The following is a 17,079-nucleotide window of genomic DNA, read 5'->3' as shown; positions in this document are numbered from 1 at the left end:
AAAATATGTTATAAGGAAATTTCAATAACAACAGAAGTATTACCCAAAAGTATGATTTGAAAATACATCACTTGAAATATCTGAAGAAAAACAGTTCTTGTGAGATAAAAGATCCCATAAATGTAGCAGGCAATATAATTCAATTAACACAAAAGAATAAAAAGACAGAAATCAAAAACAGTTTTTTAGACCTGCGCATCAAAATCATCAAAGGAATCAGTGTCGCTGTCAAAGTCGTCCGCATAGTCAGTAATAGGAAACAGGTCAAGTTGTTGGTCGTTAGTTGCCACACGACAATACATAGTCAGCTGTTTGGCGAAGAGCTGAGAGATCATGTTTCAAGTTTTTTTTTTTTTTACTGCGGTGCGTCTGGTACAGTTATGCGTCGTTGAGTTGTCATTGTCTGAGTCAAAAGTCGTGTTGTTGCGCTGGTCGTGGTTGCTCTTCATCTTTGTTGTGCGTTCTCCTTTTCTTGTGTTTGTTGGCATAAACACGTGTCGAGAGGGGCTCTTCCAGCCGTCTTTCTTGCGTGGCATCCACGTCGAGTTGTAGACAGTTAACACAGAACACGCACGTGTCTGTCGGCTAACTGCTCGTCGTGATCCCGTCCGTGAATCACTGCATCTCATCTGTCGATGGCACCGTCGTCCGTCTCTCGTCCCTCGGTGGTGCCGGTTGGCTGACACTTGGTGTAGGTGCTCGCTCACCTGAAGCTTCTCCTGGATCTGGAACCTTTTTGCAGTGTGACGCATGAACCCAAGTTGTCATCTCAGCTACTTTGACAGCCGTCTGAGTGACGAGGAGGACCTGGAATGGACTTCCTTCTGAAGTCTTTCACCACCTCGAAATCACCAGCTTATGGAGAGGTCCTTCAGCTGGTCTCTGGAGGGCAGCTGCTACCTGTTGTCTTATGTTAGATAGAGCAAACGACAATTGTGCACAATATGTTTACATTTTATGTTCGCATAAGGCGGTTTGAGGGAAATGGTGCTCTCGGTGCTTCCGTGCCCACATGGGGAGGAAAACCAAAAGCTTTTGTCCAAGACAGACCTGTGTCAGCACAACATTTAGCTAACTTGGTCTTAAGTGTTTCATTTAATGCTTAACATTTAACATCCCCTCTTTTGACACATGGTCTAACCCATGAGTCAACTCAGTGAGAAATAATGTTTAGGCAAACAAGGTTTACCGTCAGATTTTAGAAAACTGTCTGTGTTTCCATAATGCACCAAAATCATATCTGCAGTCAGTGTGAATAGTCACAGTGTTACCCTCGGCGAGTTTGCAGGCTTCCATGAGTACGATAAGCTCTGCTGTAACCTAATTTAGCGTAATGATGGAAGAGACCACATAGCAATCTATCTAAGCTAAGCCATACATAATTTTACAACAATCGAATATCCTAAGTGAGAAATATTTCCGTAGACACACCGAACCTAAAAAAAAAAAAAAAAAAAAAAAAAAAATCGCCTTCACAACAACAGCTTCAGCATTTCCTGTTGAAATGGGATCAAAAGCGTTAGTGGGAGTGTCGGTGAGGTCAGGTCTCTGTATGCAGACCTGTTGAAGAGAAACTACATAGTTAATCAGCCTTCCATCTGCTGGAGGAGGAAAAAGAGTGTTAGGATTAAGGGTAGTATCGTTTCAAAGTAGTGTTAGGCAAATCCATTGTATTCATTTGCTCTAATCTGTAAAAAACAGCATAAGGAAACATGTCGCAATATCACGTGCAACAGCATGCAGACAGAGGAGGTCCTGGTGCTGTGAGGTCTAACCTAGTCGAGTAACCAGGCCTTTGTCTTCCCCCCTGTTCCTAAGTCTAAACTAATGTCATGTAACCGTCTCTCAGGTCAACGCATCGGATGAACAGTGTGTCAAGTTCAGATAGTCCAAGTGTCGGAGCTGATAGTAATGCGTCCTCTATGTCATTAAAAACAGCAGTCAAGTAATCAGTCTGGGTCAGTTCGTCTTGCGCATAAAGATATTACCATGAATCATGGAAGAGAGGAGTACCTCTCTTTCTGACTAGTTTGGGATCCACTTTCTATACTATGACGTCATTCCTAAGAAGCTCATCATTCGTTTCTTAGTTTATAGTTTAGGCACAGTTTGAATTGCCTGTAATATTTTGGGAGGGAGGGTTTTTGTCCTCTGCTGTGATCACATGTCCCAGATATGAAACTTTATCGAGAGCAAATTGCAATTTGGACGGTTAGGCTTGAGCCAAAACCTAAATAGGACAACTGTAAGTCTAAATTATTCTAATTTACATGCTTCTTCTTTGGCCTGCAAATCATGATATCATCAACATATCGTAAAAAGGCTGAACCATTTGGTAAGTGTAAATCAACCAGATTGTTTCACAAGGCTTTGTTAAACACATCAGGGCTTTTGGGTGGCAAAAGTTTTTCCCCACTGGGGATTAATAAAGTTGTCCTAATCTAATCTAATCCTATCTTTCTGAATAACCCTAAGGACACCTGGGTCCAGGTAGAGCCTCTTCCTTTATGAGAAAGCAAAAAAATTGACTGTCCTTGTGCACAGGTACAGGAAAAATAAAAAAATAAAATAAAATAAAATATGCATTGGCCAAGTCGACGACGAAATAAGTCTGGAGGGATGAGTGACATAATGGTGTGTGGATTAGAAATTTGAGGTGCTCGCGGCTGCACCAAACCTGCTTACAAATGTTCGCCAAATCGTCACTCAATTGGTTCCCTCAGACCATGAATTTTCTTTACCGGTAAATTTTAGTGTGCACACTGGTGAATCATCACACTCCATTATTAATACAGCCTTCAATAAAAACTCAAAAACAGGTGTAATACTTTCAATAGCCTCTCATTTGAGACAGCTCAGCCATGTTGACAGATGTGTGTGTGTGTTTTATCAAACATAAGTTGAATGACTCTTTTTACTGATAAAATTGATTTGTGTAAGTCACCTTTGTTACTGTACATTACCAGGATCCTCTATATTGCTGAAGTCAGTGAATTGAGTCTGACTTGCTGCCAGTCAGACATGTCCTTCACACCAGTCCTGGGCTTGTACCATGTGGAAACATGTGGAAACATGTGGAAACATGTGGAAACATGTGGAATCCTCCCCCTTTACAAACTCAGATTGTGTGGGACACAGAGAAACAGACAGCAGCAGTACTTTTTGTCCAACAAACTCTTACTTCCTCTAACCTTGCATCTCGTTCACGTAACCCATGTGCTGTGCAGTGAAGTGAATCAGCCTGCATGTGACAGTCTAAACATTTTCTCTTTTTTTTTTCTTAACAGTTAACGTGACTTGCTGTGACTTTCTAAATCCTTCAATCTCATTCGAATACATATGTGGGTGTGAGTGGTGTTTGTCTAGTTCCTAATGTGTGTATTAAATGTACAAGTTTGTCATCTAAAGAATCTAAAGTTAACTCACCCTCTGTGTTGTATTTGTGTGCGCGTCGTTGGTCCAGCTCTGGTCTCACTCCGGTCCCTGCTGCACCCCCCCCTGATGGCTGATTGTCGAGCCCTCCCACCACTCCTTGTTCATGGAGCGTGAGCATCCGTTCCTCAATGTTCAAGCTGCCACATGTATGGCACACAAAGTCTTCAGTTGGTGTGTGTCAAAGTCTCTTTCAGCTTCCTCTCATGCCCTGATCAGCTGGGCATGCTTGCATCTGTGCTGACGAAACTTCTCTGTTGTCCGTTGTTGAACTGATCCTCATGTTCAGCATGCTGCATGTCACACAACTCTCTTGTGTGATGTTCTCCAGGCTTATGGATGGCGGAAAGCCTTCTTACAAAGTTCAGTCAGGGCTGTCACCGCATGTTGATACGCTACGGCCAGTTTTCACCATTGTCGTATGCACTCACTGCAGGTTTGAATGCCGCAGACATTTTCTGTAGTTGTGAGCATTGACATGGTACCTGTAGATTTTGACGAGTCTCGTTCGTCTTCTTCATCCTCGACGTGTTGAGTGGTGGGTGTCGTTCAAGTTGTTTGTGGCTGGGGAGCATACAGCAGGAAGCGGAATCCCCAGACCAGGACCAAGGACTAAAAATCAACAAAACAAACAAAACAAAACAGCTGCCGAAAGTTCAGCAGCAAATGTTAGACAACGTTGTCTCATGTAGAGATACAATGCTTAGATCTCTGTGTTTCTGTGTGTGCGTGCTTCTGTGTGTGTGTGTGTGTGTGTGTGTGTGTGTGTGTGTGTGTGTGTGTGTGTGTGTGTCTCACCCCTGCATTCCTCTCTCTCTCTGCTCATATGCCTCTCTGTCTATTTTAAACAGTTACACCTATTTTTGTTTCCTCTTGGACATCAACTTATTTGTATCTGCTTCACCTCTTTCTCTGCTCCAAGCACGTTTTGAGTTAATCAAATTTTAATCATAGGCTAAAAACTGCCTCTTTCAGGGAATCCCAATTTAGTTCATTTTTCCAATTGTTTGGCAGTCTGATTGTCCTTGTCCCACATTAATTTATTATCGGAGGTAAGACCTTGGCATCGGGCTGCTCAGACTCATTCTATGACTTTTATCATTCCCAAATGTTTCACTTTTATTTCTAAGTCTTTGACTCGGTCTTTCTTCGTACATTTAATCTGTTTCAATTTACCTTCTAAATCCCCTCTTAACATTTTGAGCTTCGCGGCGCTCAATCAGCCGTTTTCAGGAAAACCAAACTCCTTTAACCAGCACGTGAGGCATTCTAAACACCAGTTTCCATCTTTCTGTCTCATCACATCCACTATCGGACCCGAGGGCTCCGCGCTCTTACTATCTTTACCACCCATCTTTCAGGCGTGGATACGTTAACGTTACCGTTACAATACGACCGTCGTCGTAAGGCTTAATTTCTTTACCAAGGAAAAATTTTGCAAAAACCTTATTTGAAGTTCACGTTTAATTATTTGTCACGGTCTTATTCTATCAGTATAGAATTCACGTATTGGCGCACGAATCTTATTCTATCAATTACTTTAGTAGAATTCACGTATTTAGCGCATAACAACGGTCTTACAACAAACCTATATCTGTAGTCAAGCGATCTGTGTCTACGATCTCAAAATGTTTTTATTCTGAGTTAAATCATCACCGTATAACACAATCCTGTCTTCTACGTAAAAGCGTGCAAATAGTGATATGCCAGAAAATGAAAAAGGGAGTTTACATGAACCATATTCGTAAAACGAAAACACGAACGTCAAAAACAATTGTCTTACCCAAATAATAAAATAAAAATGACTACTTGACCATTCATCTGTGTCTGTTAAATTATATGACCTTAGTCTAATTTTACCATTACTTTTACAATTGGAATTTTAACTTTCTTACCCGTTTGTAGAAATTAATTCTTTTTCGTTGGATTCGCGTGCCGTCAATCAGAAACTCCCTCGGGTCTGCCGGCTCTCTCTCTCTCGGCTAATGAGGTATGAGACAGGAACTTCAGTTGTGGATTCCTGGAGAGGCCTTCTCCTCCGGTCAGTCCCTCTGGAGCTCTGATAGACAGACAGCGAATCCTGCCGACAACGCCAAATTGTTGTGGAATATTTCTATGAAAAGTCGGGAGAAGAGTGTTAAAGTGTTAACAAATCAATGTCAAATGAAACAGAGTCTGGATGAACGATCAAAGTTGTAATAGTCAATTTATTTGCTTGCAAGCAAAGAGAACACGTCACACAGACACATCGCCGTCATCTGTGTAAGGTGCTCTGACAACATAGTCAGATACATGGACCTTTATACTGCTTCCTTTGATTGGGTCACTGTGACCCAATCAAAGAGTTCAGTCACAAGAAATACAGAGTCTGAATAAGCCTGTTTTACCATCACACATCACATATACATACAGAGGGTCATGCTCTTCAGCTGATGCTCAGCAGGAAGTACCGTAATCTAGACCTGTGTGTCGCCGTCTTTGAAGACAGAAACAATGCACAGGAAAACAGATAACAAGATAACAGATAACAAAAACAAGACACCTGGATGCAAAACTGATAGAATCATCTACTCAAATAGGTTTTGTGCCTGCATTTTTAAAGACTTACATTCTTCAATCCTAAAGCATAAGACCATGACATATTTTCCCATAACACTAGCTATAGCTAATGTTAGCCAACTAGTGCTGCACAACTGTCAACACTTCCTCAGCTCACTAACTCACTAGCGATCCACTGGTGTTGGTCTTCGTCACCACCGTCGTTTGTTGCGGGAGTAGCAGGTGCTTCCATTTCTGCTTCCATCATGAAATCAGTCATCGTAGAGTGGAATTCTACTCATAGTCGCTCGCTAGCTATAGCATGTAGCATCCTGGGCATCACTGGGAATCAAAACACCGCGGCTTTGAGAGCACTCGTTTGCAATTGCGCATTAACGCGATTAACCAATGATTTAACTTGCTGCTAGGACCACTGGTTCACCAAACCTGCTTGCTTGCAGTCTGTGTTCCACCACAGTCCCCGACGCTGCTCTCATGATTCATTTTGTTTCTGAAGATAGATTTGATTTTGTAGCGAGTAACGAAGGTTTCAGGGGAAATGTATCGGAGTCAAAGTATCAGTTTTCTTTGCAAAATATAGTGAAATAAAAGTAAAAGTCAACAGAAATATAAGTAGTAAAGTAAAGTACAGATACCCAAAAAAACTACTTAAGTACAGTAACGAAGTATTTCTACTTCGTTACTGTACACCACTGCATCTGTGGCACTGAGAGCTGGACCGCACTGTGTGTGTGTGTGTGTGTGTGTGTGTGTGTGTGTGTGTGTGTGTGTGTAAGCCAGTGCCGTTTGATTGTTGGTCTGAGGACGGATATGACATTTGAGAAAATGCAGCCCCCCCCCCCACCCCACCCCCTCTGAAATAACCGCTAAGACTTCTGCACACCCCCCTGCAACCCAGCGCTGAGTGACTCACTCCCCTGCAGGACCACAGAGGGACTTTTATTCGCACAAGTGGATCAGTAGACACACGCTCACGCACACATCGTACATGTTCACGTGCGAGCACATGCTCGGGTGCCTCTAGCGACCGTGCCTGGTGAGCGGGGGGGAGGGTCAGTGTCTCAGCCCGTCCCGTCACCTCAGGCTCCCTCATCCCTCAAACAAATACATACATTGAGCCAAATCTCAGCAGGGATACACAGTACCTGTTTCCCAGTAACCGGGGACAACCAGATTCCGATCTCTTTCAACCTTTTTTAACATGCAGTGCCATTGCCCCTTTTGGCAACCTGACTTTTTTTCCTGCGCTTAAAACAAACATTTGCCCTCGCGACAGAATCTCCTGCCAAGTTGAATAAGACAGGGCCTTGATTTACACCCTCAGAGACAGATATAGAAACATTAAATGATCACGGATCACTTTCTGTGCATCCGCGTGAGAGAGTCAGAAGAGAAATTAACTTTGTAATGCTGAGTCTTGCATTGCTGAATGAAAGGAATCTAATAATAGGACAGTTATTATGCAAGTAAATACTGCAGGCCATGCTGTTAACTCTGGCAACCCAAAGCTGAAGCCTGCTCTCAATTTATAAACTCACTGCTATAGCTTCCTTTTTAGCAGCGACTCCTTTCTCACTTTAACAGCCTGTCTGGAAGATTTTGACCCTGTGTGTGTGTGTGTGTGTGTGTGTGAATGCACAGAGCAGGTGTGTTTTTTAAGGAGTTTCAAGAGAATGAGAGAGACAAAGAGACTTCATTAGGTTTTCAGCCCAGACGTGGATGGCTGAGTCACTCGCTGAGGAAGTGAACTCGGGGAATAGATCGTATGTGCTTTTAGGTGTGTGTGTGTGTGTGTGTGTGTGTGTGTGTGCGCCTCCAAGCTCACATGTGGCAGGGCTGATTGAATTCTTCCCTGATGTGCACTCACCTGGCAGGCTTTCCAGGCCTCTGGGCAGAGCTCCATTGAAGAAGCTTGTTTTGCCGTCTTGATTCACTGTGCGATAGAATAATCACACTGATGCATTTCTTTCATCCCCTGCTAAACCAATCTGCTTCGTTTCGATCATTCCTGTGGAGCCCTGTGACCTGAGCGGCTGGTAATTGAGTGGTGGGGCTTGATGAGAGGTGCACGCTCTTTTTAGCCCCCCACCCACCCCACCCCTCTTAACGCACAGTGACATAACTGCCTGGGCCTGGTTCCCTGCTGGCAGCAGATGAACTAGAAAAAGCTCTCTTGCTGATTATTGGCAGTGAAAAAAGAAGATCCGCAGGGCTCAGCGAGAGGGGGGAGAGAAAAAAAAATATTATTGACTTCTCACCGCAGCTACTATTTATTCTCCCCTTTTTTCTGTCCCTGTATTTGTTTTTGAGGCTGTTAGCTTGCCTCAGAGTATTTTTGGGGTAGCCTTTTGATTGAGCTGGAAAGGAATGCCTTTAATCGTGGCTACAAAGGAACCGAGGGACATGTCCCCGTCGGTTTTGCAACAGATCTAGACAGATGAGGAGGAGGAGGAGGAGGCGGAACGGAGGAGTGAGCATTGTTAACAGTCTGTGGGGAGCTGTTTGCGTGCCCTGTGGTTTTCTAGTCCCTGTGAAATGGAGACTCAGTGATTCGGTTTCCCAGGCCCCTCTTCTTTTTTTTTCTTTTTCTCAGGGCTGTACAGAAACCAAATGAAGACGTTGCAGTATGTCCCGGTTGCGATTTATAGTCCCAGCGCAGCGTGTTTCTAAGTGGTAGATGGCACCACCGGTGGCACATGGAGAGTGTTGGGAGCCATCTGATTGCAAGCGGTACGGGCCTATTTAAAATAGAAGTTAATGCTTAGTCTCGTCAACGATGCAAAACATAGACAGTGTGACCACCGAGGTGGTTGCCCTCAGAGCCTCAGAAGAGCCAGACGAGAGTGAAACCAGCCGCTCCTTCTGAGCTTGCCTGGCTCAGCTTTGGGATTATTATCCGCTTTATTAGGTATGATTGCACAGTCCCGTGCGTCGACATGTTTAATACCACAACAAGATCCGAACATGACCGACCAAGCCTAAGGATTCAAAAACAGTCGTAATTCTTTTTTTTTACGGTAAAATCCGATTTTTCTTTTTCCAACATTTCCCAGAAACCCTGTCGTAAAAGAGAGCAGAGGTCATGGCATCGGTGAAGTGGTGTCATTAAAGGATATTCTTTTTGTATTTCTTTTTCTTTGTTGAGGGCCAAGTTCAGCTGTAGGCCTCTAATTTGGGCCTAGTAAATGTGGACTGGTAGAGGCAGCTGGCAGCGCAGCATGCGGCCCAGGCCAGGGGTTCATGCTGCCTATAGCTGCCTGGCTTCTATAACGGGGGCTTCCATTCGGGAGACACGAGAGGGTCTGACAACATTACGCAGGGCAAAGTCTTCAATCAGGCTTATTCATTTCCTGTCTCATCTTCAACTAACTTCAGAGACATATTCTGGATTTGCTGCTGGGATGGTTTAGTGTCTTTGAGTACTTATCTCCTTGTCTTCAGTACTTTACAGCAGCAGTGGTTCACAACCTTCTTTTGTCTGACGAACCTTCACATACATCTACGAGAAGTAGTGCGCTACGATTACTCTATAACCCACGTAATCGTGAGCCGGGACATTTTAAGATTCAAGGATGAGGTTGCGAAGGATGTACGCGTCAACAAACAGGACTTTCACCCAGCAGACAGCTGTTCGTGTCTCGAGCCAAACAAAAAGTCAATATTGACTGAATTCAACTTACTTTTATCCAAACCACAATCTTTTCCTCAACCTACCAATGTATTGTTGTTGCTTAAACAGGTTCCGCTGCTGGTGCGTTGATAGTTTGTGTTCTTGGACATTCGCAACGAGAATGTATAAAAAAATGTCAAAGAACAAATCATACAAACCGCTGTATAAGGATCAGTTGTCCCAGAGCACAAGTACCCTTTCACTGACACCACCCCTCATGTTACAAATGTGTTCATTTCTATTAGAAAGTGTTTTATTTTACGCTCCCTAACTAGTTTCCTTGCACTGTCAATCATAATGCGTAGCTTTAAGGTGTTACACCTGACTCCATTTGGCTGAATGGTTATTGTGACAGTAAAGTCTCTAAAGATCAAATCATACCAATGTGTCATTTTATTCAGACTTTTATTTATTGTCCCTTAAACGCAAATATGTGGATATATCTCTTTGACGGGATTTTGATTGATATGCATGTATTTCTAAATGAACTACCTAACCTCATCACAGGCCCTCTGACAACTGCAGAACTAGCCCCCGGAGTCCCCTGGTTGGTAATCAGTCGGACATTAATACATTGCTCAGATGGTGCTTGTGCAGGAGGCATTTGGCCGGCTGGGTTCCCCGACGAGTTTTGCCGTTAACACTCACATCGTATTAATTATTTGTGGTATGTGAATCCACTGCACCGTCCATCTCGCTCTCTCGCTCTCTCTCTCTGCCAGCTGTTGATGTCACCCTTGGGTCTTTTTAATTTAGGGATTTCCGCTGGGTGAGATGAGGGGGAGCCCCATGACCTCAGCCCACAGCCACATGAAGAGGCCCACCGGGGCAGAACCAGGCCGGTGGCAGGGCAGGGTGGGACCGCTCTGCTGGGGTGTGGGCGAGCTCCCAGGCTACCGGACTGATCGAGGAGCGCTGCATCAATGCCCTCGTCTCTGCCATGGGAAGAAAGTTCGTGATGCACGGGGGTGGGGGGGTTTCAGGAGCGGTTTGCTCCCTTTTGGACTGCCGTGCGATTCCTCGTACCCGTGACAGCATGTCTGTGACTTGCAAACACCGCTGCTATCCCTTGAGCCCTTAAATGCAGCCTTTCAGCAGCTACGATTTTCCTCCCATTCAGATGGGGATCAAATGTTCCTACCAAAGACTATCTCCCGTTCTTTCAGTCCTCAAGGCTTTGAGTGGGAGTGAACATCGCCGTCCCGTGTAATTGATTTTGCAGGGTGGCAAAGTTTTTTCCTCCTTGATATCAACTGTGAACGCTTTAGAGAGGAAACGCCTTCATTGAGGACATAAACGCTTCTGGCCGTCCAGATTGTCTCAAACATTGTTTTTCTTTGACTTCCTCTCGGTCACTGTAGGTTACATGTGTTTTTGTTGTATCGGGATAAATATATTGGATTTTGTATGATTGTAGAGGTTCGTGTTTTTTTGGGGTATACAGCTGTGGTTTGATTTTTCCCCACCGCCGCCTCCACTCACACACATACACACATATCTTTACACTTAACTGCGATTATTGTTTTTCCAATTCTCTTTTCCTCCTTAAACTGTTGTCACAAAGCTTAAATAGATAAGCATAAAATCATCAAAATGTTATGTTCAATAATAGTGCAGTGCAGTTCAGGTGCTTTCCATCCAGCCAATTGAAGCTTTTATCATCAATCGGCGTTTGTCTTGTATTTGCCACCGGTACGTGAGATTAGTATTAAAGTCTGCAGATTGTAAGTTATACTTTATCTTTGTGTTATAAATAAATAACTTTTCATTTTGTGCTGGCTCTCTTTGGACTATACGATCCATCAGTGTGCTCAGCTGATTTAGTTTGTAATCATTTACAAAGAAAGTGTCGTGTGGTATTCCACAGTTAAATCTAATCCCCTGAAATGTGTCAGTACTTGTAAGACGCACCAAATATTACGAGTTGTTACTGTGGATGTTACCTTTGATACATCGGTGTGATTGGGTGGAGAGACTGCGGATGAGCTGTTTGTGTACCTGCGATATTCATGCTTCTTGCACTTCTCACGAGGGCTTCACACATCAAACAAATATCTTCCTCTACACCAGAAAACATCCCACCGGAGACATCTGCATTGCTGTTCATTTCCGATATTTCCGAGTGATTCTTTTCCTGAGATGATAACCTCTTTCTCTCTCTCTCTCTCTCTCTCTCTCTCTCTCTCTCTCTCTCTCTCTCTTTATTTTTTGCAGTATCACCCTCTGTCTCTGTGCAACACAAGCGAGGATGAACGGCAAGAAAGTGACTTCATCACCATTGTCAAACTGGAGCACAGGGTACCCCGCTGTCTGCCGCTGCTCGATAAGGTACGGATCACACACACACACACACACACACACACACACACACACACACACACACACACACACACACACACACACACACCTTGAAAATGCTTCCCGCCCTGAGAAACTCCCCTCTCCGTGACCCCTTCCCCTCTCAGACATGCCAGCAGACAGATATTCCCTCTTGCCATCATGTCTTCTCTCCGGTACCCCGTTTCCGCTCTTGGGTTTAGCCCTTTTAAAGAGAAGATGGTTTTAGAGGGAACGATTTGGCAGGAGCTTAATGTTTTGTTCGGGACAGTGATCTTTCAGAGCGAGGGCTTGGACGGGAGGGGGTGGGCTTAGCTCGGCGCTGCTATGTAGCAAGTGGCAGTGAGCCCTGGCTTTGGATGTAAGGCTTTTTCAAGCCCCAGCTGTCACTGGTCCGATCCCAGCCAGTCGGCCGGCCAGCCAGCCAGAACCAGACACTCTGCTTCCCTCTAATATGAACGCAGCCGGAGCTCCGTGGATTCCGCCCACGATGGTTTAGATGTATGTGCGACTGACCTAAACCTCCCTTGTGTTTAAGTATCCTGCCATACACACTGGCTGGCGTAGCCTAACTTTTAAAAAAAGTGTGATTTAAAACTGTTGCTATTTTTTTTCCCCCTCGTTTTCTTCAAGTGGTGACAAATTAGCAGGCAGGAGTATAGTTAGGCGACTGCCTTTTTTTAGCCTGTGTTTTCTTTTCCCCTAATTTAAAGCCATGTTTAGGAGCTGGCCGCCGTGGCGACGATGTAGAGACATTCCCACACTTCCCTTGCTCCTTTCTTCCTCCTCCTGTTGCTCCTCAAGCGGGCCAATGGGGGGTGGTGATGGTGGGGGCTTGTCACTCAAGGCCGACTCCAGAAAACAGTTCTGATTAAAGCCTTAATGGCAACACTATGTTGTCCCATAAACAAAACACGGTCTCTCCCCCATGCAAAAGTACCCTGGAACAAAAGGCTGTTGCTTCCGAGTGCTTTCTCCCTCCCTGCAGATCGCCTTTGAAATCAGGAGAAGTGAAGGGAGGGAGGGAGGGGGGGGTCGCTCTTGTTGTTTTGGTCGACTGGAAAGTATGTGTTGCCGTAAACTCCGCTCCAGCCACCTGCATCCTCGCTTCCGTAGCGAGATTCAAAGGTTTTCGTCGTGGTGGATTTATTGGGGGGGGGGACTCATCTTGCAGCTGTTGAAGAGTTTGGCCTTTCGAGGAGGATGAATCAGACTGCTTGGGATGTGCGGTGCTGGGCCAGCCGTGGTCTCTGGATGGGACTTGTTTACAGTTTAGTCTGACTGCAGCCCGCCCCGCTGATCTATAGATACCTCGACGGCCACAGAGGGTTCGTGTTGCACCGCGCACACCCGGAATAAACTGCAAACCAAACAAAGTGGACCTTCAGGGATACGGTTTCATTGTTGTCCTTTGTTTTTATTTTGGTTTGCAGAGGGTTCTATCCTCGTCATCATGAACATGGGAGATTCCTTTGCTTAATTAATCTGTGCCGTCTCTCGCTATTCGCTTCGCCGAATGGATCCCACAGCACCCCAGAAGTTTATCTCTGAGGATGTCTGTGCCGCGGGACGTCTTCAAATTCAAAGGAAAGGCTTTCTGCAGACACCCTCAATGAGAAGTTGGCATTTAATCATCGCCCTCTCCTGGTGCATTCCGCGCTACTGGCAACCTCTCACCCACATTCACATATCTGCACGAAATGAGCAGTTTTCGTATGTGGAAGTGCTGCTACTCCCACTTTGAAGTGGAAGTCTCTAATAATCCTATGATGCAGTCAATTTTAGAAGGATATTGTGCAACTCACACAAGTTGAATTCCAGAAAGAAATGTTATTATAAAACCTGTAGGAAGCAACATTTAACAACATATGGGAAGCAATAAATTATACTTACTTACTATAGTAATTTCTCTCAAATTAAGAAAGAAAATCTAAAATATTGTTGATTGTGATGGGGTCCCCCTTCTTCTTCTTTTTACCCCTGGCCTCAGTTTAGGCCACACCACATCATGGCATATTTTTAATTTTTTGTAATTATTTTGGAGTTATTTTATGCTTTTATGTGCCTTTATTTATTTATACATGTTCTTCAGGGCATTAGCGCCCATGTGGCCTGCGCCCTAACCACTCGGCCGACCCGATTTCTTTTTTCACACCTTTACGTGGTCAACTCTAGAATAAGACTTGCCGTTGCTTCCTACCGATCCGTGTTTCCGTTATACAGCTCTCTCTGTGCAGTTGCCTGAATCAAAAACCCTCCACCGCTCCTGTGGTTTTGCATCATTACACAACACAACACAAGCGGAGGCCACGGCCTTCCTCTGCCAGCATGTCGTGCTAGAAGTGAATCCGTCTGCTTTCCGCTAGCCAGCTTGGCTTTTGCTGTTTACACCAAAGCCCTGGAAAGGTTCTCAAGCTAAGTCACGGAGTGACACATGACTCGATGGGAAAAGGCATCGCAGTGGGTGCCAGTAGTGCTCAGTAGTGCTACTCTAAACGCCAAGCAATGCACCGAGACACCGAGCTGACTTTCCCCCCTAACAATCCACGTTTTTTTTGTGCAAACAGCGAGCTTTTACAGTGATCGAGTCTTCGGCCCGTGTCTCAACTTGTTGACTCTCACAGAAAGCCTTGCTTCTTGATTCTGCTCCTCTCAGATGAAAAGGGTTATGGCCCGATTGTGCAGTAATCCTGTTTAAACGCTCTAACTCACTACATGTGCATGTGTGTGAATACTGTGTGTGTGTGTGTGTGTGTGTGCCTACTTTATGTGTGTATTACTTCAAATGTGCCTTCCAAATTGTTCCTCTATCCGGCACAAAGGTGGCCACTTTGTGAGGAGGCGGATCAAAAGACGGTGTCAGTCTCAGGGACGCAGAAAGATTTTTATTTGACACTTTTTTTTCACATTTTCATTATTTAACTGACGATATATATTTTTTTTCCTGGGAAACAACAGCCACCAGCAGAACAGATCACGAAAATGTAACAACTACTGCAGCTGTAGGACGGGTAACTACAGGAGGGATAATAATACAAATACTTTGCTCTGCACAAGTGCTGAAAACTGGTCCGAATGGTGGAATCCGTCCTCTGGATTAAACTTCCAGGCCAGGAGGAGCCGTCCCAGTGACGGGAAGTGGTTGAAAACAAGGGACGCCCATTGAAGGGAGGAATAAATCACGGCCCTCGTGACAATGTGTTTGTCTCCTTGTGTCTGCTCGTCTGTAGGGGGTGACACTGACCTCAGGCTATCCCCGCCTGCTGTTTCTTTTAGCAAAGGGCTGGAATTGCAATGGCAGCTGCCTTTGGCTGCTTGTCCTCCAGAAGCCGAGTCCAACGTCTCCAGTTCATCAGAGACGAGTGGAGCAGGAGGAGCACAGGGGAACATCTGGAAAAAGGGGAATATTTCAGCTTTTGAGAAGTAAATGCAAAAAGCAGCAGGTACACAATGGACATTTTGGCGAGTATGATATGCATCAGTGTTAGCAGACTTCTGGGTTTCGCTTTGATTTCTCTCCCAAGGAAATTCATTATTTGCTCGTCTCTGCCAGACAGTTGCACAGTTGTCTTCAAAGGGATGAACTATAACTTTCTGTTTCTTTCTATTAGTCAAAGTTGGACTCTTTGCAAGGGACCATGCACCTCATGCACGTTAGAGGACTCCTTTTACACTGTGAAGCACACCAAACACACACCACAGTCTTCTTCCTGTTCTCAATATGAGAGAAACTGTAAACTGCTGCAGAAGAAGTTTCAAAACCGCGCAGCGACATTTTCAAATCTGTTTTTCAGCCCTCTGAGCAACAAGCCCCGTCTTCCTGTCATAGTCCTTCTGCTCTTTGTCAGACAGGTTCACGCCGCTGTTATCATCTCGTGTTGAACGCCACAGCTTCAAAAGTGGTGTGGCAGTAGCTTTGGGCTTATTTTTCCCCTTTTCTATCAAGCGGCCATGTGACGTATCACATATTCCTCCTGCTTTTAACTGCTTTCAGGATATTTCCTCCGTTTGGCACCGTATGTGTCATTCCTTCTCTCTTTAGAAACGACAAGACGAACTGACCCTCTGTTTGACCCTGACGACGCAGTCTTCTCCCTTCCATTTCCTCTGCTGCTAAAGTCAGCTGCTGTCTGAGCTCGTATCAATGTGAAGAGAACTGAGGAGGAAGTACTCGGCTCTGAATCCAGCAGCCTAATGGCGGCCTTCTGTTCACTCATCATGGCTCATGTGGTACCCGTGATGTCACTTGTAATTTGATTAGCCTGTCGTGTTTATTCTGTGTTATATTTCTAAATAGAGGGTGTTGTGACTATGAGGGTATTTTCCCGAGTCAGCGTCCTCTGTTTCTTGTTCCTTTCATGATGATGCAGATATTAATTGGGAAGCCACTCTCTCAGTGTTTTTGGTAAAGCCGAACAATGGGCACTTTTGTGAGGAAGTTCCCTCCACAAGCAGAATCACAGTTCAATGTTTTTAAGCCTCGAAGCTTCATTCGTACCGTTGACATTTGAAATGCTAAATCAATATTTGAATGCTGCGCTGCAGAATGAATAAAGGGGAATCTGGGATTAGTAGAATTAGATTCCAGCGGTGGCTGTGTGAGATCCAAACAGGAGCTGACAAGAAGGGAAAATGATTGAAAAAGAGATAGATGAGCACAACAGATTTTTATCCAACCAAATATTCTGCTTCAATTCATAGTTGTTGGCGTTTAGCCTTTTAAAAAACGTTCTCTCTGGTTTGCTGTCCGGCTCGCCGCAATGACGGTTTAATTAAAAGAAAGAATACATTCCTTAATCTGTGACTAAACTAATTTATTCCAGTAAACTCACTTCATCTGTCAAAGTGCTGGATTTTGGTGGAGGATGTTTGATTGTTTTTTGCATACGCATGTGTAATAAGGTGAGGAAGGAGCCGTGGTATCATTAATCCACCAACCATGACATAAAACCCATGATAGTGGTCAATCACGGCATATCGGAGGGTAGCACCTTTCTTTCCAACTCAAAACAGTTCCGTTTGTGCACACGTCCTCGTAGAATCTACCCCCAAAAAAATACTCAAGTGAAGTGCAGCGACGT

At 44.6% G+C, this 17,079-nt stretch overlaps 1 protein-coding gene across 2 annotated transcripts in view; it reads left to right on the top strand.

Moving 5' to 3' along the window:
• rnf43 (ring finger protein 43) overlaps nt 1-17,079 on the top strand; it is an 84,907-nt gene that overhangs the window by 48,523 nt on the left and 19,305 nt on the right. For both annotated transcript variants that reach the window (XR_013772598.1, XM_079283876.1), the window contains exon 2: nt 11,876-11,989. Coding sequence is in view for 1 of the 2 variants with exons in the window: in XM_079283876.1 (XP_079140002.1) it covers nt 11,876-11,989 (114 nt within the window). In the remaining variant the exon portion in view is untranslated. The remainder of the gene's footprint in view (nt 1-11,875; nt 11,990-17,079) is intronic.

The sequence above is a fragment of the Melanostigma gelatinosum genome (genome assembly GCF_949748355.1).
Source record: "Melanostigma gelatinosum genome assembly, chromosome: 14".
Lineage (NCBI taxonomy): Eukaryota > Metazoa > Chordata > Actinopteri > Perciformes > Zoarcidae > Melanostigma > Melanostigma gelatinosum.
Note: the sequence above shows the minus strand (reverse complement) of the source record. Positions and strands in the feature narration are given on the sequence as shown.